Source organism: Equus caballus, chromosome 1, assembly GCF_041296265.1.
Source record: "Equus caballus isolate H_3958 breed thoroughbred chromosome 1, TB-T2T, whole genome shotgun sequence".
NCBI classification, from domain to species: Eukaryota; Metazoa; Chordata; class Mammalia; order Perissodactyla; family Equidae; genus Equus; species Equus caballus.
This window is the reverse complement of record NC_091684.1, coordinates 62,519,037-62,538,964: the sequence shown is the minus strand read 5'-3', so window position 1 is coordinate 62,538,964 and position 19,928 is coordinate 62,519,037. Positions and strand designations below refer to the sequence as shown.

At 41.7% G+C, this 19,928-nt stretch overlaps 1 protein-coding gene across 2 annotated transcripts in view; it reads right to left on the bottom strand.

Moving 5' to 3' along the window:
• VCL (vinculin) overlaps nt 1–6,617 on the bottom strand; it is a 96,889-nt gene extending 90,272 nt beyond the window's left edge. The window contains exon 1 of one of the 2 annotated variants that reach the window (XM_014733027.3): nt 6,043–6,617. In XM_014733027.3, the coding sequence (XP_014588513.3) occupies nt 6,043–6,471 (429 nt within the window). In that variant the 5' untranslated portion in view covers nt 6,472–6,617. The remainder of the gene's footprint in view (nt 1–6,042) is intronic. The other variant, XM_014733025.3, reaches the window with a different exon arrangement.
• Nucleotides 6,618–19,928: the final 13,311 nt, after the last annotated feature.

The following is a 19,928-nucleotide window of genomic DNA, read 5'->3' as shown; positions in this document are numbered from 1 at the left end:
GGGCTCCATTAAAATTACAAACAGTTTTAAAAATATACAACCTCCAAAAATCTTCTGTTCTCTCAATCACATGAGTAAATGTTAAGCATTATTGGAACAAAGTTCACATCTGTCTCATTCTTACATCTCTTTTGATCTGGAGACAAAGTTTTTCAAATTCCGTTTCGTGATTCCCCACAGAATCCACAAACCTACTTTAAATACAGAAATACTACAAACCTACTTTAAATACTATTTAGCTCTAATAGGCTTCAAGCTAAGCAGCAACATATACTATAAAAAGCCTTTATCTGTCTTGCAGGCATAAGTACTTTTGTGCTGATCTGTTTCCACTCTTATTTTTTTAAAAAGAGAAATGCTGTGAAATTGAATGTCACCACGAAACAGAACCCTTTCTTCATATCATTCTTTTCACATAGGCTCTTCAAGCAGGCCATGTCAAAGTGAGGCTTTAAACACATAATCTTGCCAGGCATAGAACAAATGGAAACTCTGTGACTAAAAGCATTCTTCTTGCTTCTGATTCTAGGTGGAAAACTTCCACTGCTATTTAACACCTTTGCTCTAACTGGACATCGAATGGTGGAGTGAAAAAAGCAGAAGATCTAGAGTAAGAGAAACAGCATGAGTCCAAGCTCCACCACTAACTAGCTGTGCATTGTGGGCAGGTTACTTAATTTCTCTGATCTACAGTATCCTCATCTGTAAAACTGGGACCACAGCAATACCTACCTTAAAGGAATACTATGAGATTATACATATGCAAGTATTTTATAAACTATAAAGGATTATACAAATGGTCTTATTATTTACCTTATTAACTTTTTCCTTAATATAGGAATTATATGTTCATTTTAAAAATTGGAAAATATGGCAAAGTATTAAGAAGAAAAAAAAATCATCCACAGGCCTATCACCCAAATATTGTTATTTATTTTAAATGAAATAAGTCCAACATCAACCAAAAGAAATTAAAGCAAAAATAATTTCAGACGTTAAGACTAATAATTTACAAATGACAAATGTAATTGCTGATCTCTTTTTAAGAGCAGAACAGTCTTTCCCATCTATTAAGTTTAAAGTAAACCCAATGCTTCTATTTGTCCTAGAGCTGGCCCCAACAGGGTATGATATATGGATGAGGCTCATAAGAGTCAAGGCCACAAAAACTTCCAAAATAAATAATTCATGAGCCCAAAAAGTAGTTACAATATATGCCCTCAGATGCAATGGAGAAGACAAAGTGTCTGCAGCCCCATTAACAAAACCAAAACGACTGTAGGGTCACAAAGACTGACAGATTTTCTATGAGCCACTTCAACGGAAAAAAAGAAAAATTTATATACCATGCTACAAAATGGGCAGTCTAAGACAGAATCTAACTTTTACACACTGCTTACTGAATCCCATCCTTGGAACTTCTTGTACCCCTCCTCATTTTTCCTTTTGCACCTAGGCTCCCCTCCTTGTTTTATTATTACATTAGGATCATTCTCTGTGTTTAAAATGGCCTTATTCTATACAATGGAATATTATTCAGCAACAAAAAGGAATGAAGTTCTGGGGCTGGCCCTGTTGCCAAGTGGTTAAGGTCACGCGCTCCCCTGCAGGCGGCCCAGTGTTTCGTTGGTTCGAATCCTGGCCGTGGACAGGGCACTGCTCATCAAACCACACTGAGGCAGCGTCCCACATACCACAACTAGAAGGACCCACAACGAAAAATACACAACTATGTACTGGGGGGTTTTGAGGAGAAAAAGGAAAAAAAAAATAAAATCTTTAAAAAAAAACAAGGAATGAAGTTCTGATACGTAATATACCATGGATGGACCTTGAAAACATTATGGTAAGTGAAAGAAGTCAGACACAAAAGGCCACACATTTTATAATTCCATTCATATGAAGTGTCCAGAATAGGCAAATCCGCAAGGACAGAAATTAGATTGGTGATTGTCTAGGGCTGGGGTTGTGGAAGGTGGGAGAGAAGGAGTGACAGCTAATGGGTATGTTTCTTTTTGATGGAACAAAAATGTCCCAAGATTAGATTGTAGTGCTGCTACACAACTCTGTCAATATACTAAAAAATACCATACATTTTAAATAAGTGAATTGTATGATATGTGAATTATATCTCAACAAAGCTATTTTTAAAAAATGGTCTTGTTCAGGATCCTGAGCTGAAAAAAAGGTAAATAAATATTCCCATCCTACCTCCTCCCTAAGTGTGGAGTAGAAGTGACGACTTAGTTGTGACAAGATATATATGTAAAGTGACCAGATTACTTTTTTTTAAATATCAGCAACAGTTTTTATAATTATTTTCCTTTTTTTTTTTTTGCTGGGAAAGATTTGCTCTGAGCTAACATCTGTTGCCAATCTTCCTCTCTCTCTCTTTTATTCCCCTCCCCAAAGCCCCAGCACATAGTTGTATATTTTAGTTGTAAGTCCTTCTAGTTCTTACATGAGCAGTTGCCACAGCATAGCTACTGACAGATGAGTGGTGTGGTTCCACGCCAGGGAAGGGAACCCAGGCCACTGAAGCGGAGTACACCAAACTAACCACTGGGGCCATCAGGGCTGGCTCCAGATTACTTCTGTTTAACAAATATACATGAAATTACAACTCTAAATGAGTCTTACTCCCCAAAAAGTAGTTAGCTTAATAATGCCCCAAGTCAAAACTTGGTCCACAGATTCTCGATAATTCTGTGCCTTTGTTTGGGTAGTTCTTTCCACTTGTAACATCTTTCTTACCACATCTTTAAATGTTCAAATCCCACTTGTCTTTAAGGCCAGCTCAAATCCTCCATGAAGCCTTCCCTATGCTCCCACCAAAAGTAATGTCACCTTCCTTTGAAGTTTCCTGGTACTTCACTTCCTGAAGGCCACTTAGGACTTTCAATCCAGTATTATACTTATTCTGCACAGTATCACACTTATTGCTTTGACATTAAAAGGGGGTCTCAATAAATACCTATTGATATGTGGATGACTACTGCTTAACAATTGAGAATTTCACCTTCACCCGGGAAATTTTAATTTTGGAAATATCCCAAATGTCATTTAGACTTAAGAATGGTACATAAAGTAGGGCTAAAGAATATCCACTTCAGATAAAATTTTCCTGACCAAAATAAAACAAGACTAATTTGATACATGGATGCAAATCTGAAAGAAATTCCCAAAGAGAAGCACTGTAATAAAGATACAATCTCCCAAGGTAACTGAAAGAAACGTGAATTATATAAATTCCAGAATATTTGTTTGAAAATCAGTTTCATTATTTTATAGTAACACCATGTTTTTTCCTCGCAAATGTGAGAGTTCTATTATCAAGTTCTACTAACTCTTCTACTATATTTCTAATTAATTCCTTCTCCATTTTCCCTGCTACACCCAAAGTCCAGGCCCTCATTTTCTTCATGACCAACCAATTTAAAAAGTTTCCTAATTTACCTCCCTTGCCATAGTTCCTTCTTTCCTTCAACAATACTTATCGAGTCATCCTGTGTGCCAATGTTGAGGGCAGGAAGTGGAGAGCCCATAAAGAAATATCAAATGAGGCTTGTTCTCCAGACACAAACTAGTTGGAACCTTGACACATGTACACAACCCATCACAATACCCAGCATCATACATATATATAAGGGCCACAATTGACACTGAGAATTCCAAGCAATGGGTAAGTCTTCCGGTCACCCCAGAACACAATCTATGTAGTCTCCCTCGCACACAGTCTCATCCTCTCCCTCCCACTCTTTTTGCTCATCTTATTGGATAAGCCTTCTGTTAAACTGCCCATATGTCATGCATCTACTTCATCTCCAGTTTCTCTCCAACTTGCCTCCTGAGCTAATCAAGACAATCTATTTGCTGTAACCTGGAAGTGACTTACTCACAAGTACATTTGTTCATGAATGACTATTTATCAGCACAATCCTCCCCACTTTCTCTCTACTGATTCCTATCTACCACCAATCTCAAGTCCCTTCTTCTGTATCCATTGGGAAGTATGTAACTACTACGTGTAATTTTTTTTTCAGCTTGTGACTGGCCTTATTTCTTTTGTATTTGTCTCACAGTATCTATTACAGCGTTTCCTAACTAAGGGTGTATATCACGACCACCTATGGAGCTTCTTAATAATACAAAGACTTTGACCCTACTCCCTAGAGAGCTCCTCAGTAAGTCTGGGGTGGGAGGTGGACATCTTTATTTCTAACAAGTCGCACTGGTGATTCTGATGCACACCCCAACCTGAGAACTACTGATTTATTACAAAGCTCTCTATACAGCAGACATTCAATTCTTATTAATTCATGCATTGAAGCTCATAAATAACTTTTCTCTAAATAGCCTAACCAGATATCAACCCCTAGACTACTCTAGGTTGGTTCCAAGTGCAACATGTGGTTTTCAGATTTCACTTCCTGAAGTACTCCGTGGAGGGACACTATTACCTTGTCTCTTTACATTGCTTCCCTATTTGTTGAAAAATGAAGGCCTGGAATGCAGCCATGTTAGACAGCACTACATAAGAATGTACTCTGGAGTCTTAGATTAAAATTAGTTATGAAAAGAACAAGAACAATGTAGAATTAGACATGTTGAATGAATACAGTGTTCTTACTGAATAAATTTTTACTAAATCTTTACAGAAGGAAGATCAGAAGTTTGGTCAGTATTGTCTCCCCATCTTCCTAGTTGCCAGTCTCCTGAACCGCCTGAGACAGTGGAGGGGCCCCTGAAGACTGAGGAAGACTTTCAGCTGCTCAAGTGCCTCTAGTGCATTAAAGTGCTCTAATCAGATAAGTAACCCAAGCCCCACCCAGACCCACAGTTGCCTCCCAACTACCCTGACACACACTATTTACACAGCTCAGCTCAGCGGGGGAGCAATATCAACTTTTTCCAAAGTTGTTCCTCACAGGCAGCAGGAATCTGAGTCACCCACCCAGAGTGGGACAGAAAAGTGTGATATTAGCCAGGGGAGTGTTAGGAGCTTGGTCACAGCACCTCTTTTCCCATTTCAGAAGCGGGCTCCGCCTCCTCCAGGAATACCTCCGTTATTAGTCACAGCTGTGGGCCGCAGGGGTCTGCAGAGCCGGGAAAGTTGTGGACTAGAGAGGAGACGCCCCGTCCTTCTCCCCGGCAGAGGCCCCAGATCCCAGATTCCACAGGCCTCTCCCAGCAGCTCCATCTTGCTTCCTGCCAGGAGGAGGGGCCGAGAAGGAGGGCCCCCAAGTCTGGAAAAGGCCCCAGTGGGAGGAAGCCGTTTGACAGCAGGTAAAGCCAGGTGGAAATCTCCACCCGAAGGAATGAAATGAAAGGCAGCAGGGTTAAGCGAAAGGGGAAAAGGAACTTGTAGTCATGAATTACTGCATAAAGAAACTACCCGGTGTTGGAGGGTGCCAGAGGTGTGAGCAGAAGTAGAAAAGCCCAGGAAGAAAGGAGGAGACAGACGAGTGGCCAGTAAAACAAGTGGACAAAGGGCCAGACGTGGGGAATGCTGGGGAGGGACGGTGGGCGAGGCAGGTCTCAGTATGAGGGGCAGAGTATTAGAAAGAACAACGTGGCTCAAACAAGAATCCCTGGAAGGAAAGGCAGCGAATCATCAGTAGGGGAGCCCGCCAGCCCTTAGGCCAGACTGGGGAGACCTAAAAAGGAGCTGAGAGCAAGGCTGTCAAGGTGAGGGGCGACAGCCTTGCTGGGGGAAAGGGGCCGTCAACGTCCTAACAACTCTCACCTAGCGACTACGGGTCATAAACTGCGCTAGGCACTTTACCGAAAAAAACCCACAAGGCGGGCATCATTATGACTGCCCCCATCTTGTACATGAGAAAACTGAGGCCCAAAGAGGCTCAGGGGCTTGCTCAAGGTCACAGAGAGGAGGAATCGGGATTCGAACCTATGGCGACGTGGCTCCTGAGCCCACGCGCAAAGCCACAGGCAGCGAACCGGCCAACGGGAAGCGCGAGGCGTCCCCGGGACCCCGGGGATGTCTCCCGTCCCCACTCCCCACCACAGGCCCAGCTCGCTCACCCGGACGAGGTTGCTGACGGCCGCCTGCACGGCGGCCACGGGCGCGGTGAGGTCAGGGATGGCTTTGCCGTCCACCTCGCCTTCCTCGTGCATGATCACCAGGTGCGAGATCTGCTGCGCCACTGGCTCCAGGATGCTCTCGATCGTGCGCGTGTGAAACACCGGCATCGCGGCGGCGAGCGGGGCGGCGAACCGCGGGCTACAGAGAACCGGGAACGATGAGGCCGAGAACCCGCAAAGAGACAGACTCCGAGCGCCGACTACGGACTCCGGGCTTCCCTCGGCGTAACCAGCCTCACGGGCGCCCCTCCCCCTCGCGTCACTGCACCCAATGGCAGAGCCGCTCGGACCCAGGCTGCCACTATTATTGGTCCCCTTCGAGATGCCCCGCCCCCGCCACCGCGCTGCAAGACCCCGCCCCACCCCCATTCCCAGGGGAGGGGCCTGGGATTGGCTCTGTGCCGCCGGGATCGCGACCGGATTCCGGAGCCCTAACGCGGGGCGCTCCTTATAAGGAGATGGTGGGAGCGGAGCGTGCGGTTGGAGTCGGTGGCCCCGCCCCCTGGCGCCGCCTCCCGCTTGGGCTCTGCAGAGCTCCGCCTTCTGCAGAATCACCTCAGCCGGGTGGGGTCTCCTCACCTCGGGCGGCGGGGGAGTCTGACGAGACCGGCGAGCCATAGGTCTCGCCGCCGCCTCCTCAACCTTTCCCTTCCCTTTGAAGCCCTCAAAATACTCTATTTCCTCTCGGTAATACATGGAAACGTTTTTAGTAAAACATTCAAACGACAGAAGTGCACAGAGAAACATGAACGTCCCATTCATTCACATACACACTCCACCCACGCCCTTCCTCAGCGATATGCACTGTCAACAGTTGGTGTGTAGCCTTCTAGACCTTCTGTCCATTTTCTCGTACGGATATATTTTCTAAGAAAGTGGAACTTACTTTTCCTGAAACTTGATATTTTTCCCCCGTAATTAAAATTCCCTGGTTATCTTTAACCGTTGGTAAATATAGGTCTACCTCGTTCTTTTTAATGGCTGCATGGTATTCCAGTGCATGAAATCAATTTTTATAACCAATTTCCTAGTAATGGGCATTTAGGTCGGATTACGTTTTCCACTGTTAAAAAACAATTCTGCATGAACATCATTGTACTTGGCTCTGTGTTGTGCACATGTATATTTATCTGGGAGAGATACCTAGAAATGGAGTGAAAATGAAAAAGTATGTACCTTTTACGTTTTGACAGATATGATCAAATTATCTAATCCTCTCACAGCATGCTTTGTATAAGTCATCTTCTGAATGTCCCCCTCACCTCAAATTCTGTTTTGCCCAAGCTTCCCCATTCTGAGACAAAATACTTTCACTAATACTTTTAAGCAGAAGATCCTCAAGTCAAATGAAAATATTTCCAAAAGTCTCAAATTTTGCAAGAGGCTAAACTGTGTGTATTGTCCTATACAATTTTTTTTTTTAAGATTGGCACCTGAACCAACATCTGTTGCCAATCTTCTTTTTTTTATTTTTCTTCTTCTTCCCAAGCTCCATCCCCCCAACACATAGTTGGATATTCTAGTGTGAGTGCCTCTAGCTGTGGCATGTGGGACACCGCCTCAGCTTGGCCTGCTGAGTGGTGCCATGTCCACACCCAGGATCCAAACCAGCGAAACCCTGGGCTGCCAAAGGAGAGCGCACAAACTTAACCACTTGGCCTCGGGGCTGGCCCCCTGTCCTATACAATTTTTGAGATTATATTTGTCTAGTAGTATATATCCTGTTTCTGCATGTTGCCAGATCCTGCACTTTTCCTTCTCATAATACCTTCACTTTTTTGTTACTACTTCCCTGTCCTTATAGGCAATGGAATTCTATATCTCTCTATTTTAAGCTAAACTTTATTTAGTATTTTTTAAGTTCTAGGCACTATATAAGCCCTTATTTAAATTGAGGTATATGCAGTATATACTATTTTATTCTCCCTTGTTTTACATATGAGGAAACTGAAGCTCTGTAGTTTGTCTAAAATTTCACGTAGGACCAGCTACTCAATTTGTGGGGCCCAGTGCAAAATGAAAATATGGATCCCCTTCTTCAAAAAACAGGAAAAAGTGCTGTTAAACATATTAAAATATAAAGCTTGGGGGCTAACCCCAGCAGAGTGGTTAAATTCATGCACCCCACTTCAGCAGCCCAGGGTCTCGCCAGTTCAGATCCTGGACGTGGACCTAGCACTGCTCATCAAGCCATGCTGAGGTGGCATCCCACATGCCACAACTAGAAGGACCCACAACTAAAGTATACAACTATGTACCAGGGGGCTTTGGGAGAAGAAGGAAAAATAAAAAAAAAATTTTTTAATAAAATCTTTAAAACAAATGTAAAGCTTGTTCCCTTCTTTGGCAGTCTCTCAATCTGTAATGGTATTTTTAATTTGCTATTTATTGTCACACTGCCTAGGCAGGGGGATACCTTTGGGGTGAGTAAAGACCCCCATGGGGATTTGGGGGCCCATGCAACTCACTGGCTGCCTGGAGCCCCCTCCTGCCAGCTGAGGTACTGTTCCCAGCTAGAGACAATGAAGCCAGGCCAGGCATCTCCCCAACCCACAGCAGATGGGTGACCTCCAAAGGTATTGTAACTGAGACTCACTCAGTAACTGAATCGAGAGAGGGCAAGAGGCTCACCTCCACCCAGACACCCGCCAAACATTCTGTGGCATTCATAGCTCAGGTTGGGAATGGCTACAGCCATGCCTCACCCCTAGACACTATGTGGAACACACATGGAACCCTGCCCGAAGCCAGGCAGAAGGCAGCTGTGGTCACTGGACAAGGGCAGGGAGGGGGAAGCTGGATGGTGTCAGGGAGCCAGAGGTTGGGAAAGCAGGTAGCTGAAAACCCACCCAAGGGAGGTGGTGAGAGGCAGGACCATGGAAAAGCTGAGGCTTCAAGCCCACAGTGCATGCTCCATAGTCCCATTGGACTTCCCTTCTAAAATACAAGCTCAAAGATAAAATTATTAAGAATCAGGAGCCGGCCCCATGGCCAAGTGGTTAAGTTCATGCACTCCACTGCGGCGGCCCAAGGTTTCACCAGTTTGGATCCTGGGCGCAGACATGACACTGCTCATCGGGCCATGCTGGGGCAGCATCCCACATGCCACAGCTGGAAGGACCCGCAACTAAAAATATATGACTATGTCCCGGGGGGCTTTGGGAGTAAAAGGAAAAATAAAATCCTAAAAAAAAATTAAGAATCAGAACTATGACCGCAGAGCATTAGACCCCAAATGTGGAGCTCTTCTGCTCAGAAGAGAGAGTAGAAGGGCTCTTCTACTCAGGGCCCTGTGCAACTATGCTGATTGCACATCTATGAACCTGGCCCTAGTTACACAGCTGGTAACCCAGATCAGAGCATGACTGACTCTAAATTACTAAACAGCTGCCTGGGAACTGCCATTCCTTATGCACCCTCTTATCAAAACTAATAAAATTTTTGTCTAGTCTACCACAGCTACCAAAATTGTTTTCTCTGCTCATTATTTCACATTAATCATAGTAATAATTGGGTGATGGAACTATATATGATTTTTTTCTGTAATCCTTACTCTGCCTCCACTTTGACGATTGTGTACTTATGTGCAGTTTAACATGTTCTGTCCCAAATATTTCCTGCAAATTGGCAGCGAGATTCAGAGGCCTGATCATGCAATAGTCTTTTAACTGTAATATATCATCCCTGCCTCCAACTTATACTCCAGGCTACTCCTGGCTGGCCATATTAACCTCCCTAAAATAACACATTGCACATCCAATCCATGTGCTCCCTTCCGTCCACATCCATTTCTACTTCTGTCCCCTTCCTTTCCCACATTCACATGCACCCTCTAAAATCTTCCATGACACCTGTTAACACGTTAACATCAATGTCTTCCACAGTCTGGGCTCAAACCAACCTTACTGCCTTCTGCTTCCCCACCCCAACCCACAGACAGATGGGTTAAACAGTGCAAAGTGCACAAACTTGGAGTCCTCCAGAGCTCAAGCCATAATCCCAGCTTTACAACTTGATTGAGATAGACCTCTGGCAGGTGGCTTTTCTTCTCTTTGCTTGAATTTCTTTCTTTGTAAAAGTAGAACAATACCACCCTCAAAGAGCTGATATAAGGATCAGAGAATGAATTTATGTAAAGCACCCAGGTAAAAGGGAGCTGCTATTATTATTATTATTATTATTGGAGCAATCACAAACAGACATATTCAGTCTCAAAAAACCCTGGTGGAGTTTCACTTTTGAGCTTTTGCCTACATTTGTATTCCACCTAGAAAGCTCTCTCTGCTTGTCTGAGTCTTACTGTGGTAGGTAAAATTCTAAGATGACCCTCTAGATTTCCTACCCCTGGTATAATCCCCTGGACTGTGAGTATAATGGATTTACTTCTGTGATTAGATGACTTATATTTCACAGCTGACCTTAAGATAGAGTGATTATCCAGGCAGGCCTGACCTAATTACATTAGCCCCTTTAAATCAAAGAGTTTTCTCTAGCTGGTCATAGAAAAGGAAGTTAAAAATTAGAAGCACGACAAATATTTGACAAGCTGTTACTAGATTAAAGATGCAGGAGGCCACATGTCAAAGAATGTGGGCAGCCTCTAGGAGCTGAGAGTGGCCCCTGGCTGACAAACAGCAGGGAAATATGGACCTCATTCCCACAGCTGCAAGGAACTGAATTCTACCAACAAGAAGAATCTTGGAAAAAGATTTTTCCCCAGAGCCTCCAGATGAGAACTCAGTCCATTCGACGCCTTGATTTCAGCCTTGTGATACTGAGCAGAGAACGTAGCCACACCAAGCAGAACTTCTGACCTATGCAATTGTGAGATAATAATTAGATGTTGTAAGGTAATTTGTTACATAGTAATAGAATGCTGATGCACCTACTTCAAAGCCCCCTTCTTCTAGTCCTTTCTCTATGACTTCCCACTACAAAGCTCTGGCATGAGCTGTTTATATAAATTCTTTCTCCTCATAGCCCTTAACATAATTGTCCTTTTATTACATGACCATTTTACATTTCTCTCCTGTCTGTTTATGACAGAGGTTGCTAGATGTCCCCCAATATCTGTTCTGCTCTTCCTACACAGTAATAGAACCCCAGATTGATAGCTGGGCACTTAGCCACACAGTACCAACTTGACACTTGGCAAGTTACAAAGTTTTGGTTTTCTCACCTCTAAAATGAGGATAATAATGTTTTCAATCTTGCTGAATACAAAGGACTTAGCACATAACAAGCACTAAAAAAAATGTTACCACAGAGAGAGAGCTCAATTCATAGCCTGCACTAGACTAAGAACCATCATAAAACAAAGTCACAAATACTGTGGTGAAGATCATTTGGTCAAGTTCCAAGCAAGAGGTGATTACCTTGGGCCTGAGGGTAAGAAAGAGTTTATGGGACAGTAGAACTAAATCTGGCCTCAAAGGAAGAATAATGTTTGGTTAGGCAGACATTCCAGAAAGAGCAAGGCCTGGAGGTGAGAGCATATTCCAGGACAATGATTAAATTAGACAGATTGAAGTAAATGTTCACACAATTCAAAGATAAGGATGAAAAGGTAAATTTCCTCAAGATTATAACCAACGGAGGTTAAGGACTGTGTGACATTTGCTCATGGTTATGGGTAGTTCAGCGTTATCCTTTGCCATGTAACTAGTTTGAAGGCCACTAATGATAGAGAACATTGTAAGATATGTAAAAATTTAGCATTTCTCAGTTAGAAATAATTGGGGAAGAGTTTTTGATGGTGGCAATTATTTTACACAGTGTCCCATGACATGGGAAACTTTAGATTCTTCTAAGTCCATAGTAATTATCTGAGGTAAGTCAAAAACAAGAAGTACAGCTCTCTTTTGTTACACAGACTGGGAAATTGAGACATAGCAGCAACTATGTCGGTATGAGTACAGTTTGTGGAAATTTTAGTCAAGGATAGAGCTGGATATAAAACCTGAGCCTTCTATATTTCGTTGGGATGCTCAGTTTCACTCCATGATTCTGTGCTCTCCTCCTGATTAGTTTTTGGACTGCTATATATTCATTATATATCTAAGGATTTACTTACGCCTTCTCAATACACTCTAGTGCACTTCATGCCCACATGGGTGAACGTACAACATACACACACACACTGCATTCCCCCTACTCACCGCAGATATACCCACTCTCTCTATCGAGACCACTTCACCAGCCCTTTCTCCACACTGCCTCACATCAGAACCACACAGTGGCTCAATCAGAAGTTCTTCCTTCTCTTCCCCAAACGCTGCATGTACATCACACCACACCATCCACCCCCACCCAAAACCACAACCACTTCCCCCATCACTTTGAAAACAATGTGGCTCTTCTTTTTTCTTTTTTACTCCAGCTTTATTGAGGTATAGTTAACAAATAAAAATTATACATATGTATATAATTTATGTATATATATGTACAGCGTGATGTTTTGATATACATATACATTATGAAATGATTACCACAATCAAGCTAATTAACACACCCATCATCTCATATACTTACCATCTTTTTGTGTATGGTAAGAATACTTAACATCTACTCTGTTTGAAAATTTCAAGCATATGATACATTATTGTTAACTATAGTCACCATGCTGTACATTATGTCTCCAGAACTTATTCATCTTATAACTGGAAGTTTGTACCCTTTGACCACTGTCTCCTCATTTCTTCCCACCCTCATCCCCTAGCAATCATGCTTCTACTCTCTGCTTTTATGAGTTCAACTTCTTTAGATTCCACATCTAAATGAGATCATGCAGTATTTATCTTTCTGTGTCCGCCTTAGTTCACTTACCATAATGTCTTCCAGGTTCATCCATGTTGTCGCAAATGGCAGAATTTCCTTCTTTTTTAAAGTTGAATAACATTCCATTGTATACACAGACTACATTTTCCTTATCCTTTGATGGAAACTTAGGTTGTTTCCATATCTTGGCTGCTGTGAATGCTGCTGCAATGAACAGGGGAGTTCAGATATCTCTTCAAGATCTAGATTTCATTTCCTTTGGACATAAACCCAAAAGTGGGATTGCATTTTCCAAAGAAGACAAACAAATGTCCAACAGGTGTATGAAAAGGTGCTCAACATCACTAACCATCAAGAAAATGCAAATCAAAACCATATTGAGATATCACCTCACATCTGTTAGGATAGCTATTCTCAAAAAGTCACAAATTAACAGGTGTTGGCAAGGATATAGAGAAAAGCGAATCCTTCTACACTGTTGAGAACATAAATTGGCACAGCCATTAGGAAAGTTCCTCAAAAAATTAAAAATAGAGGGGCCAGCCCCATGGCAGAGTGGTTGAGTTTGGCACGCTCTGCTTTGACAGCCAAGGTTCACAGGTTCAGATCCCAGCCATGGACCTACACCACTCATCAGCCATGCTGCGGCAACATCCCACATGCAGAGTGGGGGAAGATTGGCACAGATGTTGGCTCAGGGACAATCTTCCTCAGCAAAAAGAAAAAAACATCAATGTGGATTTAAATCATTTTCAGCTTTATACTTTTTTTAAATTGTACTTTAGCCTTCTAGATTGTGTGAGAAAGCTACATAGAAGGCTATTAAAAATTATGTTAAATTCCAGCTCCCAGAAATAACTACTAATAACATTTTAATATTTCCTTTCAGCCTTTTTTCTGTTCATATACATTTTTATGTGTTCATTGCTTTTCTCATACAAAGTTTTTACTGAGATAATTTACATACCATAAAATTTATCCTTTTAAAGCATAGTGTTCAATTTTCATTCCTGCTATTTTCACCTTAACATTATTATATCAAGGACATATGCCCATGACATTGAATATTCTTCAAAACTTGATTTTTATAGTCAGTTTATAGCCATACTACATTTGAAGTGTGCAAGAATCATAAACATCTCCCTATTACTGGACGTTTAGGTTGTCTCCAATTTTTCATTATTGTAAATAATGTTTTGAAAAATAGACGAGTTTTGGGCCAGCCCAGTGGTTAAGTTCGCACGTTTTGGAGGGCCCAGTGGTTAAGTTCGCACGTTCTGCTTGGTTCAGATCCCAGGTGCAGACACGGCACCGCTTGGCAAAAGTCATGCTGTGGTAGGTGTCCCATGTATAAAGTAGAGGAAGATGGGCATGGATGTTAGCTCAGGGCCAGTCTTCCTCAGCAAAAAGAGGAGGATTGGCAGCAGTTATCTCAGGGCTAATCTTCCTCAAAAAAAGAAAGAAAAATAGACCAGTTTTTATTTTTATAGGCATTGAATTGTTGTTTTAATACATTTATTACTTATGAGAGGGGCAAACACCATTGGTTGCCTACCTAATAGGCATTATCTCCTTCATCCTTAGCTTATAGAATCTAATATTTCAGAAAGATATATTAGTTATCTTGTTGCATATAAATTACTCCAGAATGACAATCCTTTATTCTCCCTCATATTTTCTGTGGCTTAGGAATTTGGAAGTGGCTTGGCTGGGACGTTCTAGCTCAGAGTCTCTCATGAGATTGCAGTCAGATGGTAGCTACAGCTGGAGTCATCTCTAAAGCTTCTTCAATCACATGTCTGATATCTGGACTGGGAAGACTCAAAGAACCAGGGGCCTAAATGATGGAGCACTTCAAGCATCTCTTTCTATTTCTATGTGGTCCCTCCAGTGATCTCTCAAGTGTGCCAGCTTTAGGGTAGCCAGATCTCTTCCACAGGGCTCGTAACTCCAAAGGCACGTCTCCCAAGAGATCAAGAGCTAGGCAGAAGCTATACCACCTTTTCTAACTTAGCCTTGCAAGTCACAAATATCACTTCCCATCTGAGTCATACATAGCCCACCCAGATTCCAGGAAAAGAACCTAGACCCCACTCCTTGATGGAGAAGTATCCATGTCACATTGAAGGAAAACATTTGGAAAATATAATCTGCCAGAGGAGGCAAACATGCTCAGAGTAGGTAGCCCCCCCGCCAAAACCTAAGAGATGAACCATGCTTTGTCTGAACTAAGTATGGTAATCCCACTCTTTGTTGTTAGTGTAAAAGACACTGCTAGTTAGCCACCCAAAATTTATTTTCCCTTCCTCCTATCAGAACCCAGCTAAATATACTAAATCACCCAAGTTGTCTTGCAGCTAGGATAGACAAGAGATAAATTCTGCCAATTAAACTAAGCTATGAGATCTAGGAAACCTTTCATTTTCCTGTTGTAGGTACTTGCTCCTTTCTGATGAATAAGAACACAGCTCCAAGGGTGGTCCTTCAGAGGCATGAGCCAATCAATACAGTCTATCCACCTGCTCATAGTGATTAGTTCAAGAATGAGCAATTGATCCAATTCCGTCCAGGATGAGAAAAAGTGACTCCCTTTATGGAGAAAGGCAAGTCCCAAGATCTGCACAGTGAATTGGCAATCTGGAGACCTAGGAAAGAGATGGTTTAGTTCTAGTCCAAGTCTGAAGGCCTGAGAACCAAGAGAGCCAATGGTGTAACTCCTGTCAAAGGCTGGCAGGCTCAAAGGAAAAGCCCATGTTTCAGCTCTAGTCCAAAAGCAGGGAACAAGCCAATGTCCCAGTTGGAAGGCAATCAGGCGGGAAAGAGTTCTCTCTTACTTGGGGGAGGGTCACACTTTTTGTTCTCTTCAGGCCTTCACTTGATTGGTTGAGTCCCACTCACCTTAGCGAGGGCAATCTGCTGTACTCAGTCTGTCAATTTCAAAGATCTCATCCAAAAACACCCTCACAGAAACACCCAGAATGTTTGACAGATTATCCGGGCACCCCACGGCCCAGGCTGGTTGACACAAAATTAACCAGTACACTGAGCAAATGAATCCCTCATGTGGTTTAAGCCTGTTTGATTTGGGTTTTCCTTCACTTTGCAACCAGAAGAGACTAAATTGATATAGGGCACCTACTGCGTGCCAGACTGTGCCAGGTGCACAGATGAGATGAATAACCAGACAGAGTTTCCAGACCTGCAACGTGGGTAAGAAGACCATTGCATGCTTTTTTGAAAAATGTTATTAAAGCATAACATTCCGGTGACTGTAGCCTGGTTGACATCTTGACTGCAACCTCATGAAAGATCTCAAACCAGAACCACCCAGATGAGCTATTCCAAAATCCCTGATGCAGAGAAATCTATGTGAGATAATAAAAGTTTTTTGTTGTTTTATGCCATTAAGATTTCAGGTAATTTGTTACACAGGAATAGATAGCTAATACACCCCTCTCCCTAACGTATCTACTAATCTGATCATCATCATCGATTAGTTTTGCCTGTTCTTGTAATTTATATAAATGGAATCCTACAGCATGTACTCTTTTGTGCCTACCTTCTTCTACTGATTATTAGATCTGTGAGATTCATCCATATGCTTACATCTAGCAGTAATCTTTCTTTGTTATTGTTGTATAGTGTTTCATTTCATGAATATACCAAAATTTATCCTTTCTACTGTTAGTGGACATTTGATTTTTTTTCCAAACTCTGGCTATATGAATAAAACTTCTGTGAACACTCATATATATCTTTTGATTGGACACATACACTCATTTTTCTTGGAAGTCATTTTTTAATGTAATATTTCTTGCTTCTTCTAACTTTCTCACGCTACTGCCTACTGTGATATTTTACTTATTAGCTTGTCCCACTGTTCTTTTGAAAATGACTGCAAATTCAATTATATCTTTTAAACATTTCCAAACAACCTTTAATTTGTACATTTTAAGTACTTATAATGGTAAAAGAATAATAAGAGGACACTTTGTTTTCTTAGCTGTGCAAAAGATGAGTTCTCCATATCTGCCTCATTCCCATGGGTTTTCTTAATCCATCAAATGGAACTTTCAGTCCTTCTAGATTTTATGTACAGAGAACATTTTTCAGCAATGTTTTTGCAGATCCCAGATTAACCCTAGCAACTAAAGCTACTACATAGCAAAATTGTTGAATAGCTAATGTTTGCATATGCCAGCAGTTCTCAAACTTTTTGGTCTCAAAACTTCTATACCCGCCTAAAAATTATTGAGGACCCCAAAGATCTTTTGTGTATGTGATTATATTTATCAATATTTACTGCTTTAAAGAAATTGGTAAAACTTTTACATATTTTTTTCATTTTAAATTAACAATAATAAACCTATCATGTGTTAACATAAATAACATATTTTATGAAAAATAATGTGGGCCCCCTGAAGTTGTCTCAGAGATTCAAAGGGGTCCCTAGACTACACTTTGAGAACCACTGGTCCATGGTGATGAGTTCCTTGCCCCATCATACCATATTGTAGCAATCATCTCTTATTTTGATTTACCAGCATCAATCCATTTTTATTTGGGGATAAAACCCTACTTTCCTAAAAAGAACCTATTCAAGATGGTTCAGATGAGGCTGATCACACTCCTTTTCCCACTCAGAGATAAGCGTGTGACCCACGATTGGCCAGAAATTCTTGGGAATTCTCATGTTATTAGAAAATTCTCTCTCTTTCTCTGTCTCTTATCTCTATCCCTCTCTCTCTCTTCCCCCCTCCCCCCAGGTTGTGAATCATAGCCTGACAATAGCTTTCGTCCCCATTTAGGGGAGAGAGCCATCCAAGAGATAATTAGTATATCACCATTTAAAATGATTTTACTCTTTGTTTTATAAACAGTAAAGATTACGTTTTAGTCAGAATGTAAATTAGCCACCTAAATGATTGCAGAGAGGCATGTATCCATTAAGAATGCTTTTAGCCCCAAATAGCAGAAATCCTAAGACTGCCATAAACAAATAGGAAGTTAACTTCCAATTTTGACCAAGACAGAGTAACAGGGACCAGATTTACCCTCTTACCTAAAAACTAGACAAACAAACAAAAAAACAGACAAAATATATGAAACAATCATTTTCAAACATTGGACAATAGGCAGTGCATGACAGTGATCCCTGAGAGAATGGAAACAAGTGATGAGAGCTTTACTATTGCCCTGGGTCACTGCCAGGGAGGAGGGATCCAAAGAGTCCACTGTCTACCCGATTTGAGGAGGTTTTTCTGGAGACTGTAATTCACAGGAAAGAGTACCAGAAAGGAGACAGCTGCACAGAAAGAGAGCTCTGGAGATCTGCAGAGGATTACCTTTGAGTCTCCAACTGTCTACTCTTCAGAATACACATGTAAGAAAACTACCCAAGGCTGGGGAAAGACCCATCTGAAAGGAACAGGTGGAATAATTCACAGAGCTCACACAGGATTGGGAATAGTTCATATTCTTAACAGCCAGAATGGAAAAATCTTGTAATACATGGACATGAAGCAGCATACTCAAAAAGGTATTGCCTCAGTAGTGATCCAAAATTAACCCTAGATATGGGACTGGCCCCGTGGCTGAGTGGTTAAGTTCACGTGCTCTGCTGCAGGCGGCCCACTGTTTTGTTGGTTCGAATCCTGGGCACGGACATGGCACTGCTCATCAAACCACACTGAGGCAGCGTCCCACATGCCACAACTAGAAGGACCCACAATGAAGAATATACAACTGTGTACCAGGGGGCTTTGGGGAGAAAAAGGAAAAAAAATAAAATAAAATCTTAAAAAATATATTAAAAAAAAACAAAATTAACCCTAGACTAAAGGTTACTCAACCTTAAGTTATTAACAAATTTAATTAAAGAAAGACCTGAAAGGATCAAATTTTTTCAAAGAAACTTAACTGCATTCTAGAACAAAGCTCAAGAAAAAAAATTTTTTTTTTTGAGGAAGATTAGCCCTGAGCTAACATCTGCTGCCAATTCTCCTCTTTTTGCTGAGGAAGACGGGCCCTGAGCTAACATCCATGCCCATCTTCCTCTACTTTATATGTGGGACACCTACCACAGCATGGCTTTTGCCAAGCGATGCCATGTTCGCACCCGTGATCAAACCCGTGAGCCCTGGGCCACCGAGAAGTGGAATGTGCGAACTTAACTGCTGTGCCACTGGGCCAGCCCCCAGAAAAAAAATTTTAAACAAGAATATCCAGCAGCGAACAAGAAAAAATTTACAATGTCTGGCATTTAATTCAAAAATTGCCAGCCATGCAAAGAAGCAGGGAAAATATAGCCCATAATGAGGAAAATAATCAATTCATTGAAAGCCAACAAGAAATTATATAGATGATAGAATTAGTAAATATGATTATTAAAGTGATTATTATAACTATATTCCACAAGCTTAAGAAAGTAGAGAAAAACATAATCATGTTAAATAGAAACACAGAAGATTAAAAAGGAGACCCAAATAGAATATCTAGAAATGAAAAGCATAATGTCTGAGATGAAAAATACACTGGATGGGATTAACAGCAGATTAGACACTGAAGAACTTGAAGTGAACCTGAAAACTATCGAAAATGACACACAGAGAGAAATAAGCTTAAAAACAAAATAAACAGAGGCAGCTCTGAGGGCCTAGTGGTTAAGGTTCAGCGTGCTCCACTTCACTGTCCTGGGTTCAGCTCCACAGGTTCAGAACCACACCAATCGTCTGTCAGTAGCCATGCCATGGCAGTGGCTCACACAGAAGAACTAGAAGGACTTACAACTAGAATATACAACTACGTACTGGGGCTTTGGGGAGGAAATGAACACGTAAAGAAATAGGTTTGGGACCACTTCCAGCCGCCTAATACCTGTGTATTTAGAAGCCCTGAAGGAAAGAGAGAATGGAGGGGTAGGGGGCAGAAAAAACTGCAGAAATAAAAGCCAAGATTTCTCTAAAGTTGGTGAAAACCAGAAAGGCACAGATCCAAGAAGCTCAACAAACCCCAAGTACAAGTAACATAATGAAAACTATACCAAAGCA